At 42.8% G+C, this 12,188-nt stretch overlaps 1 protein-coding gene across 2 annotated transcripts; it reads right to left on the minus strand.

The window, feature by feature from the left end:
• Positions 1-2,947: 2,947 nt before the first annotated feature.
• On the minus strand, positions 2,948-11,540 carry fkbp1b (FKBP prolyl isomerase 1B). 2 transcript variants are annotated; one of them, XR_007383901.1, is made up of 5 exons: positions 11,334-11,540; positions 7,526-7,573; positions 4,268-4,380; positions 3,103-3,896; positions 2,948-3,066 (listed from the first exon to the last, which is right to left on the minus strand). XR_007383901.1 is itself a non-coding variant. In XM_048986157.1 (4 exons), the coding sequence occupies exons 1-4, from the start codon at positions 11,368-11,370 to the stop codon at positions 3,768-3,770; spliced, it is 327 nt and encodes a 108-aa protein (XP_048842114.1). In that variant the 5' UTR covers positions 11,371-11,540; the 3' UTR covers positions 2,948-3,767. The 2 variants fall into 2 exon arrangements, 1 of the variants encoding a protein (XP_048842114.1); XM_048986157.1 differs by having other exon boundaries at positions 2,948-3,896.
• Positions 11,541-12,188: the final 648 nt, after the last annotated feature.

Here is a 12,188-nt window from a genome sequence, read left to right on the forward strand (position 1 = left end):
AAAAAACATGAATACAGTGGAAACCACATATAGTGATCATGTCTGTCTGAGTGAAATTGATCACTATAAGCGGATAATCATTATAACCATTTGTTTTCCTTTATGACTCCAGATTTCCATCTAAATGACATTTGTGTATTACGTGAATCATAGTTATATTTCTGAATTTTATTGATTCTTTCAAAACACAGTACAGCTGTTTAAAAGGCTTTTTCAAATTTCAGTACTGTACAAACTGTGTAACTCAAATACGCTAAAATACAGATAATACATGACTAAATATAATAATAATAATAGATACATTATCCTCTTTGGAAAATTCAGATATCCTGTAGCTTTCAAAGAGTAAGATAAATGTTAACTACATTAATAAGAGGTAATGCACAATAAAACTAAAAACAAATTAATAAATGCATCCATCCATACAGACATACTGGACTGGTAAAAATTATTATTATTTACATAAAAATATTGCATAAGAACTGCTGGTGGTGTCACCTTAGCTTAGTCGAGCTATTAAAGAGCCCGGTGACCGTGGGGACGAGTGACCCTCTGAACCTTCCCGTCCTGCAGCGCAGCGTGATCGGCCTCCAGCTGCCGCTGCTTCTCTGCAGAGGACGTTTGCGGTTGTTCAGGATGGCCTGCACTTTCGCCTGTGTGCACCTCCTCACCACCTTCCCCATAGTGTCCAAACTGCGGGTGACCAAAGCTGAGCTTTCGGAGGCTGGCTGTTTATTTTCAAAAGGTTGAAGCCTGATTATGTGACTGTTTTTTTCCATTTTAATTAGGCCGGAACAGGTAGATCTACATTCACAAGGCTTGAAGATGACCAATATTTCAGTAAAAGTAAGATATTAATAAATATGCAGTTTCGATAAAAGTAATTTAACAAAGTGCAGCAGTAAGTAGTGCCTCCCCGCCCCCCCAACTGAGTCTTTGAATTGAATATTCGATTAATTTAAAGGAACCGTTTGGTAGAATCGATTCTGGAATTGAAACCGATCTTCCCATCACTAGTAAACAGAATCGCTGCCAGGTTTCACTACCAGCAAACTATCAATAAAGACGGAGCTTCTGTTTTTAAAGTGGCATCACTTATTTCTAAATATCACCCCACAAGCTTGCTTCAATGTTTCCCCCAAAGATGCTAATATAACTTTTTTGTGTGTTTGATAGTGTTTAGTTTTCACTAGTCTGGGATCTGGAATATCAAACTATACAGATTTTATGTTGACTACATCCCACTTTGCCTGGTGCACGCTTACTTGGAAGGTGTATATAGTGTACAGTTAACAATCAAGGTATCGATTTGCCTACATTTTATCTCAGAAGAAAATCACAGTACATAGTAAATACTTAGTTGTACTGCTGGTGTGTCTGTTGCAATTCTTCAATCTTGACGTTATTATCCATATTTGGGGGCCTCAGGCAGCACAAGGCTGCACAAAAATGAAGTTCATATTTGATGGGAAGAAAAGTGTACAGAGATGTTATCTATGGGCTGTTTAAAAGGCCTTTATGCACCTTTATGTAAACAATATAAATCTTTATAGCCTTTAATGTCACATAATTTATCTATTCATTTGTAGCCTAGAATTCTGACTTTGTTTTTAGTATGAAAGCACAGTGCAATGTGGTTTAAAAAGAACTGTTGGACTGGTCTCGTTAATGGGCAGGGATGTAGCTAGAAATTCAAGACTCCTGACATGATGTATTTTACTGTTTGTGGGTGGGGGTGGGGCAGTAATCGACGGTGCCTTTTGGCTCTCCTATACGGTGCTGAGCCCCTGAATCTTCCAGCAGCTCCCTTGTTCCTCCTTTGTCCCTGGTAACGGGCAAATGATCTTCAGGAAATAGTCACCCATCTGATGGGAATAACATTGTTTTTTCATCCTTGCTCTCATACTTGCAGTAGAAATATATTTTAGGCTTTACAAACTGCTCTTCTCGATCTCGATTGTGAAATGGCACGGTACGTAGACTAACCCAGAACTGTGGTACTTGCAGTGGAGCACAGTGTCTAGTGTTTATGATTGTAGCGTTTACTTTATGGCAATCTGGCCGAGCACATCGGCGACACCCACTTCCCTTGGGTGATTGTGGCTGGGCAGGGTCTGTCTGTGGGAAACCTCAGCCCAGCACAGCATGGGATCCTGCAGGCTGGCAGTCTTGGTATGCGGAGAAAAATATCAACGGGGATCAGCAGCAGGCACCTTTACTTTTGTTAATTGTAAGAGTAAGAACCTTTTTGTTCTTCAGATCCTGTAAATTTGTTGTGTATAGTAGTTCAGCTTTGCCTTTTATCAAGTCGCATTGGATAGTAATGTAGTCAGTAATACCAATCGAATTACCCATAAACACGCCACTTATTAATCTGTTTATTGTACCTGGAGCGAACCTGTTAATCACGCTCCAACCCATAAGTAAGGCTACATACAAGAAAAATACTAGGTTATGGTGGGTATGTCTTTACTGCAGACAAAATCAAGACGGTTACACACTCCTTCCAGCTCATTGCTCAATGATTCCGGTCCCTCTGTGTAAGTGATTAATATTAAGGTGGGATTGGGCATCAAGTTACTTTATGTTTTCTATACACATTGAAAATATATCCCACAAGACACCCCAAATTGCCATTACGATCAAGAAATCATGCAAACCTGTGCAAAACAGGATATTTCAAACCCAAATCAAGATGAAAATAGTTATTAAATGTGAAATCCGTGGTTTATTTACCGTCTACTTAATTAGCATTGTGCTTAAAGCCACGATGCAAAATGAATTTTACGACTTTTCAATATATTCGCCGTTACTCCATAATAGCAATATGCAGCATTAAGGCCTAGACAATCAGTGAGTAGCTGATGAGGTCTGATCCATATTTAGAAGCAATGCTTAGGACAAAAACGAAAACCAGAAACGCGAACAGAATCAAGAGCGACCGAACTAGAGAGAGCAACATTTTAATGAAGTAAATGAAAAATCATGAAATAAAATGACACAGAGACAAAATGAAGTCAAATTAAGTAAAAGATGACATCCTAAATGGAAAAGGCTGCAATCGAGCTGTCGGGTGACCTGTTGGATGACCTGTCGGGTGACCTGTCGGGTGACCTGTTGGATGACCTGTCGGACACTGGAAGCTTTCAAAATATCGTCATGAGTGAACGTGTGAACATGTTTCAGACGCTATGGTCGCAGCATAGGCATACGATCATTTTTATTACATGTTTATCAAGTATCATCAGAAGTAAAGCCGTCTCTCACTCACACCTCTGCTTTTGTGTTCTGTGGCAACGACAAACATTCGTAACAGGGATTTATAAAAAGATAGCGATGCAGTTCATCACTATCATCAATTGGCGGACATTTCTTTATCAAGTTTTAAAGCAGACAGTAGTTGTTAATGCCCATTAAGATGCACGATATTGTCCTTTTATGTATTACCTCTATGTTAACAGCATCGTAAGGCAGTGGTTTATACCCTTTATATATACTATTTTACTTAAGTTTCTTTGTCATATTTATTATTAAATAAAAATGTACAATGTAAAAATGGAGGGGGAGTTATATTTGGGAAATATAAATGATGTAACTGAGGAAGCCAAATTTGTTTGGGGAAAAAGTCACTAAAGCATCGATAAGCATCTGACCGATACAGTTGGCAATGAAGCAGAACAGAAAATAAGCGAGAGGTTGAATTAAGATGCTATAGCGAGGTTCGGAGTCGCTGGGAAGGAGGGGGGGATTCGGGGGCGGGGTCATCCTCACTCCAGCTTCAGGAGTTCCACGTCGAATATGAGCGTGGCGTTGGGAGGGATCACCCCCGGGTGACCCGTGGCCCCGTAGGCCATGTCAGGCGTGCAGGTTATCTTCGCTCTTTGGCCCAGACTCATCTGTTGAGGAGGAGGGCAGAGTGAGGGAGCTGGAGTGACAGCTGAGATCACACAACTGAAGGCGCTGTGGCACCAACACCAGGAAATCACTCATATTCTCATAAGGAAAGTTTCTAAATGACATACATTTAATCCAGTTCTTTTAAAATGAGCCTCTTAGGAGATAAAATGGATGAACTGACAGTTTTGCCTGATCTGAAAAGCATTGCCTTTGCTGATATTTGTCCAGCTCAAATCCTTTTCCTGTTACCTGCTCGGTTTCAAATTCCTCCGGACCAAGCAGCGGTTCCGTTACTTGCTCTGTCTGACATTCATCTGGCCCACTACATGCTCTGCTTAAATTCACCCGAGCAGCACATGCAGCTGTTCACCTGTGCAACTCCTTCCTCCCAGCCCTTGATCACCTCCTGCTTGCCAATCTTGAACTTGAAGGGCTTATTTCTGTCCCTGGAGGAATCAAACTTTTTTCCATTCTGCAGCATGCCTAGAAAAACAAGGAATCACAGAAAAATCTCGAGTTATATATTCTCGGATTTTAAACGGTCCCTTGGCCAGCTACAGTGTAGTACAGTAACAACATGTAAAGTGAGATATTTATGTTTGTGTGACTGTTTTTTTAATGAAGATTTTTTCCCTGTGAAAAGTGATAGTTATATATATATAAAGCTGTAATATTGTGTATATATATATATATATATATATATATATATATATATATATATATATAATACACACACACACACAGTATGTATAATCTACACACATACACATACATACAACTCACAAGCTAAAATTATGGTAAAATGTGTGACTTTCACTAGCACGAGTTTTAATTAACAGGAAAGCTGTCCATGACTGCTCAAAGACCCCCATGTGGTGGTGTTTCCTGTCCCGTCAATTTTACACCGGATTTCACCCTGCTAGGTCACAAACTGCTCGCAGAACTGTTAGTAAGGGAAAGGATTTTGGATTTTGTAACCATCTGGCATCACAAAGATATTGCCTCCGGTTAACTATCTTCAGGTAATATTTTTGTTTCCCTCCCACGTCATTAAATTCCTGGTGAGTCTAATATTTCATTCAGTTCTGCTGTATGTACATGTTTCCTATCCGGGAGAGACAGAAGTGTCACGCTTATATGCTGCGGAAATTTATGTTTTTCTTTTTAATACTCCAGTGTTTTGCTAGTCCTCCACCCCATACTGTAATCTGTCTCTGAAGACTTGCAGGCGCAAATTTGAGATGCAGGAAATATCCACAAACGCAGCCGCGCCAAGCGGGCCCTATTTTTACCCCCGCATACTGTAGCACTCCCATCCCAGCGTCCGGTGGCCACGGCGCTAAATCATCCCCCTGACCTCACAAGAAACTCGATCGGTTACGAACCCTGTTCACCCCCCTACTCCTCCATCTATACCAACATTTACAAACTCTTCTGCTCAATTCAGTTATTCGGAATAACTTGTGTAATTATAGAACTGGGACCAAAATTAGTCAAGAGATTCCGTCTGCGGGACTCGGCAGAAAATAGCCACTGGCAGGGAAATTACCGGTGCCGACAGTATCGGGAGAGCTGCGGATGGGGGGGGCGGACAGTGATCGGCGATATGGACGCGTGTAGCAGAGCCACGCAGTCTGGATCAGCATGAGAAAAGCAAACGGGTCTTTAGAGATACGGCTGCATACTGATATGGTAATGGCGGGGGGGGCTCTATCCCTGTAAAAACAGCACGGAGGGGAGGGCAACAGTATGAAAAATCACCCGTACAGATTTTATTTAAAACATGATGGATACATCATTCACATGTGTGGTGGGTAAAGAACAGGATCTTAATGTGCAAAAATGCAAAGAGCAAGATGACATATTTTTAAATAGACTACGTAGAAAGCAACCCTGCAGTTACCTTTCAAAACATTTTTACATTTTACCTTAAATACAGACATACGTGCCTAGCAAGGGTAGGTTCAACAGCGATACAAGAGTCATGCACATTTAAGGCACAACTCAGCTTTGGTTTATTTTTTAATCTTTCAATAATGACTTGAAATTTCAGTAACTGTTTGGGCACGAAGAGTGAAAAGACCCACGAAGATCACTGCTGCCAGACAGAAATACTTCACCTCACCTGGAGTTACTTTAAGGGCTGTTATGGAAAAGGGAAGCAAGCGGAGCAAAAAGCAGAGTGAGCCTGGAGAGGAGCTGGGGATGGGGGCTCAGATGGGACATTAACACCAGCTAATAGGACGGGGGGGGGCTAATATAGGAGTGGCTGCACATTCCAGCTGCAGGATCACAGGGACAGTCCGGCCTCGGGTTTGACTCATCAGCCCCCTTCTTGCTGAAACACACGTCTGTCGCACTCACTTTCGGTTCACATTCACTTTTAGGGTGTTTTGCGGAAGCGGTTCCACGCCACTGTGGTCTAAAATCTCCTCCTTTCATCTTTCAGTTCACATCTTAGAGACCGAAATGCAGGGGGGGAAAAAAGAAGCAACTGAACTGTTTGGTTTTTTTCTTGCATCTGAAGCGCTGACATGATCACTGCATGCGAGGAAAAGGGCGCGAAGAAGCACCGTGCTCTCAAAGAAAAGCCTTCTGCTTTAATTAGGCCTTTCAGATGAGCTCATGGTTATTTTCATCACGAGGTCAAGGCCGAATGAGAGAATGGGGTCGAGTCCACGTTCCAACCTTCACAGCATGCATGTGAAAGCATATATACTGTACATTCTACATTAACACACTGCGCATAAGACGACCGAGTCTGATGGCGATTCTCCAGAAAAACCCATTCGGAAAGCTGTAGAAAAAATGTGCATGTCTGGACAACGTTTGCATCCAAATTAATAGTTATATAATTACCGTCGTACCGCGATGCTGCCATTTTTCACACTGAGAGAAAAATCTTTAAGTATAAACAAACAAAATAATCAATACCTCTGAGACATTTCAGTCAAAGCCACCAGTAAAGTTGACAAAGATATTCATTCGTCCAGGTTTTCCGTCCCTGGGCTCACAACCGAAGTGATCCCACCCAGGACAAAAAAACGAGGGAAATGAGCGTGATGAGCTGCCAGTCCCTGAGAAGCATCGACATCTTCATCTGTAAACTGAGGGGAGGCGTGTCTGACTTCCTCTGACCCGTGGCTCGGTGCCGAGCTCATAAATTCACACAAACTCTGAACAAACACGGCGACACACACGGCTCAGCAGGGGAACAAACAAAACAAACTTATACGGTCACACATGCAGGCCTCTAGACCAGCGATCAGAGCACCCAGGTCACTTACAAGAAATTAACATCACAGCGAAGTTAGGGACAATATACCACTGCGATTGCAGTTGTTTAATGGGATGTTTTAAAATAAAAAAATGAAGTACATTATGTGCGACAGGGTGATGCTACACATTGCAATTTAATCAACCATATCTTATTTCAACCTTTTCACATTTTCATTACATGTCAATCTGTCCCCCTTTGGTTTTCTGCTGCTAATTCTTTTACGTGTTATTGACTGGACGGTGTAACTGAAATTTCCTATGTACAAAAGGCACGTAAAGAATTTAAGAACATAAATATAATTTTAAAATGACAAAGGCGAGTTCGTTGGATGGAGTTTTTTTTTGTTACCTATGTAGTGCACCACGCATGTCTGGCCCTTCTTCGGGAATGTCCTTCCTGCGATGGAAACAGAAACACAACCACCGTTAGTCACGTGATTCGATGGCCGCCTTTGGCCCCCCGGAGCTGTGAGCTCCTGGGTACGGTGCTGATGATGTTCACACACGCGCTCTCAGCCACTGGCTCCAAGGAGGGCGTCGGCATGCACTTCCAGCCAGCGCTAAAGCGCCACTCTCCGCCGTCTGGAGGTTTAAACATCTAGGATTGTGTCCTGGCCTGAAACTCCCCACGAATCCCTCTGTTATGGCACCGTTCCTCTTACGGGTATTTTTAGCTGGTTCAGCAAAACTGCCACCTAAATATCTGTCCTAATTTGATCGGAGGCCTCGTTTTTTCCTTTTCTTACCGTGAACTGTGCACAGCGCCATGCCATCCTTAATATTAACAGGAAGGGGCTCAAAAGTGTGGAAGCAGACAAGTCTCACATGCTTCACCTTGACATTATTACTGCATCATTATTGAATATGTACTGTAGCAGAGCCACACAGTCTGGATCAGCGAGACAAAAGCAAACGGGCCTTTAGAGATACGGCTGCATACTGATACGGTAATATGGGGGGTGGGTGGGGGGGCGGTCTCTATGGAGCATGGAGGGGAGGGCAACAGTATGAAAAGTCACCTGCACAGACTTCATTTAAAACATCATGGCTACATCATTATTGTGTGCGAGTTATATAGATAAATAACTAAATAAATAAATACTGTATATTCAGGGGTGCTGTGGGGAAGGGGGGGTGTTTAGGAGGATTCCAAGAAAATTTCTACCATAATTGGACTGGTCTGTGGTGGGGGCCCAGTATGACAGGCTTTCACGGGGCCCGAAATCACTAGTGCCCCCCTGTATATACCATCACAAACTTTAAAAGCAGAGGAGAAATAAGGGCAAACCTCGCATAAGCTACACGTCAAGAAAACCTCAAGATAAGTAAACATGTCATATCTAATTAATCAAAACTGTATGCGAACCAGTTCTACGAAAGTCCTATACAAAGAGGAAGCCTATGACATCGAGCTGTGATGTCACCATGGGAATCAGCAGGCCCATTCTGAACCAGAGGTTTAAGCACTAGATTCTGAATGTGACCAGTTGCCTGGCGACAAACGTGCTGCCAATATGAACCGTATTTCTGTCCATGTTAGAGTTCCGTGTCCCACCCTGCGTTAGTGAGGACGGCAAAGCTTCCTCTCAGTGTCCATTTTCTGTTTAATAATTGATCTGTTCTTGCCTTCCAACACTTAAGATCTTGTCGAACTCCCTTCCTTCTTGCATTTTCGCTACTCACCAACTACCTGCCACACACACTATTATTATGACATCATATTATACTAATCATTTCGATATCCTGCTGAAATTTCCAGTATGCTGATTCTGAAAACTTTTTTTTTTTTTAACTATGCCAATTAGGGTTGCTAAATTATCTTATCTTATCGCTAACTCCCACACATTCCCGCAAATTCCTATGAATTTTGAACTAGGAATGTTTCCAAAATTCCCCATCTTAACTTTCCATTCAGTCTCTGGAAAGTTTCCGGAAATCCCCCACCCCTATGCAACCCTAAAGCCGACGCAAAAAAAATCAGGGTTAAAAATAAAATCCGTGGCCAACCATCAGACGCAATTGCAGCTCCACGGTGCTCCAGCCTTCAACGACACTCAGCATGCACTGACATTTGGGCCGGCTGTGTGTCAGCTGCGAATGTAAATCCCATGATAGGAGCATACGTGCCTGGAGAGGGGGGGGGTAAGAACAAGCTCCAGAAACACCACAGGCATCTGAACTGCAGTGAGGACAGGTTACGCCCAGCGTAGGACACTGGAGAACGCAGGAATTTACTCAAACACACACTGGAGATTCAGACAATGACAGTAATGTGCCAAAATATACAATTTACGGTTAACACCTGAATCAACTTGCAACCCTTCTGACTATTGCAATTTTTATTCTCGTATTACGATTCACCGCCATTCTTTTTTTTTCATAATCTGATTCCTGTTACTCCTCTATTACCCCTTAAATATTTTCCTGTGCTCTCAGCCATAAAAGCCCACGTACTATCAGACGCTTCTGCCATTTTTTCCTTCGCCTGAGCCTCTCCGTGTGACTCCCAGTTAGCGGGGAAAACTCCGGGGCAGGTGAGGACAACAGCCGCGTTAAGTTAGCATCGCATGTACATACATGCGTCGGCCTGCGACACAGAGGCGAAAAGCACGACGACCCAGAAACATTTGGGATCCCAAATCCAGGGCCTACAGCCACATATATTAAACATGTGTTCCACAGCCTGCTTTTATGAACAGCTCCAATCAATCTCCGCTTTAGTAGACAATAATGAGAAACAATTCGGTGTATTTCGATATTTGTGCCCAGAATAAGACCAGGTGTAAAAAGAGCAATAATCACAGTAAAAAAACTATTCAGAAATCTACAGTAATGCCTGTATAGGATGTTAAACTGTTATATATGATATTATATAGACTAACAGCAGCCCAAGTTATGTTCGTTTTTTAGTGGTTCAAGGACACTGATACTATTCATACTAGGCACATCTCTGAATTTCTCTAACAATTCCACCAGTAACGATATAACGATCCCGATGGCCCTTAACATAACAGGGCAGACCCAGGGCAATAGCGTAAGACACTGAGCCACAGTACACGTGCGTGGCATATGCAACGGCACTGCTACCGTAACAAGTTATATTTTTAAATCAGACGGCAGTAATCAATCACAAGCACCCTATATCGATGTAGCGAAGACAACCTGGGACTGTATTTGAATCTCACAAGCGACGACTGATGCATCGGTAGAAATGTGGACCCTGCCCCCCCCCCCACTGTAAAAATAGCTGACTTGGCCACGGCGCAAACGTCTGCCATGATCAGGAAACATATGGATTGAAATCTCATTACCAAGTGAGGAAAAATAATCCTGCTACACTCAAAGTAACACAACGCAGTCCTTTGCTGTCACGGACCCCCCGCCAAAGTCCATAAAATTACACACCGAATTACACCGCTCGCTGTTTATTATACAATGTCTAAAGCAATTTACACGTATTATATCATCTCGCTTGTCTGTTTCTTTCTCTCTTTTTTTTACACACACGTTTAAAGATATGCTTTACTTTCTGTGCCAGGAACGTAATGTAAATCAAACGTTGTTGCAAATACCGTTTTAATGTTCAGATAGCAAAAATACTGACATGGGGAGCCCCTGCTCCACCACAGCCCACCGATGGACAGCAAAACGTAAAACACCATCAAGCGCTGATTAATGTCTGGATTAATATGGTGATTAATGATAAATAAACAATTACAATCAAAATACTAGAAACTTTGAGTGAATAATCATCAGATTACATAATCGCTTTGGGTCAATTAACCATATGTGTAGGAAGGCTTCATTTGATGATAATACAGTAATGCAATGTAACAAAATATATTACATAGGGTTATGCTGTGCGAAGGTTTAAAACGGGAAAGTAGTTGTAAAATAACCAAATATTTACGCCGCTGGTTAACTAGTTGTCAAATGGATGTAAAAACACAGCTCGCCTTGTAGGCGGACGGGTAGCCGCGCTACTTTAATAACCGCAATTAACGAACTAACCAGCGCTCATTTACTAAATAAACGACACACGAGCACTTTTTATCGCGCAAATGTTTCCACTCACATCAGCATTTTCAGGGACGTCGTCACATGTACATTTTTAAAAAGACCAAAAACAATAATAATCGCCGGCTGCTGTTTCTCACCGTCTCCCGGAGCTACCGTCTCGATTTCCACACCCATCCCTGCACCGCGGAGCTTCGGAAGAAATGAGCGTTAAAAATGTTACTAAATATTACAAATGTTACTAAATGTTACTAAATGTTGCGACGGTCGGGGCCACAGTATCCGGCCAGCTCCCGGTGGCAGGGCAGCCTGAGCCGCACACGCCAGACGCTTTCAGTGCATGAGCTGCCCCCTAGCGGTGGGACAGGCCTCCGACGGGCGCCCTTGTGCACGCTTGCGCCGGGGACCCGCCATCATGCTGCGTCTAGAACAATCCATAGCGCTCTAGTGCAATGCAATGCATACGCTGTGCCCACTGCATGCGCAGCCCCAAATCGGGTAGTGGGGGGTATACGCAGGTAAAGGGAGTCAGATTGACAGAAATGCCTATTAGTCAAGTGAGAGGTGCGTGTATGCAATTTTACGGTGTAACAGTATCCCCACCTGCCAAGGCACCACTACACCTCTGAAATTGTGCTGTTTACACATCTCTGCGCCTTTTAAACAAGAATTAACGTGTGAATCCTTCTGTAGTTACGTGTTCCTTATGTTTTGGGTAAATTATGTGCAGCCGTCCTTGGATGGAGAAAAGGGAAAGAAATGCAGTATACAGATAATTAACATGCATGCTTTTAACCTCTCTTCATTTGGATTAACCGCTTAGCCCGTGCGTGCTATGTGAAAGGATCTTTAGACATTTAAACCCGGCAGTTTTGGCCGTTGCCTAGGACTCCCGAATTACTTGTTGTGGAGGAAATGAAATGATAAATCAGTTTTCTTGGTAGGGGGCGGCTCCCATGTACAGCTTTGCCTAGGGCCCCTGATAAAGAAGAGCC

Source organism: Brienomyrus brachyistius, chromosome 19 (assembly GCF_023856365.1).
Source record: "Brienomyrus brachyistius isolate T26 chromosome 19, BBRACH_0.4, whole genome shotgun sequence".
Taxonomy (NCBI): Eukaryota; Metazoa; Chordata; class Actinopteri; order Osteoglossiformes; family Mormyridae; genus Brienomyrus; species Brienomyrus brachyistius.

Bases quoted from the DNA above. Each gene is read 5' to 3' on its own strand.
- fkbp1b (XM_048986157.1), bottom strand. From the start codon at position 11,370: ATGGGTGTGGAAATCGAGACGGTAGCTCCGGGAGACG. The intron at 7,574-11,333 runs GTGAGAAACAGC...TTTCCATCGCAG, and splicing joins GACGGTAGCTCCGGGAGACG to GAAGGACATTCCCGAAGAAG. The intron at 3,897-4,267 runs GTGAACAGCTGC...CCTCCTCAACAG, and splicing joins GGGAGGAAGGAGTTGCACAG to ATGAGTCTGGGCCAAAGAGC.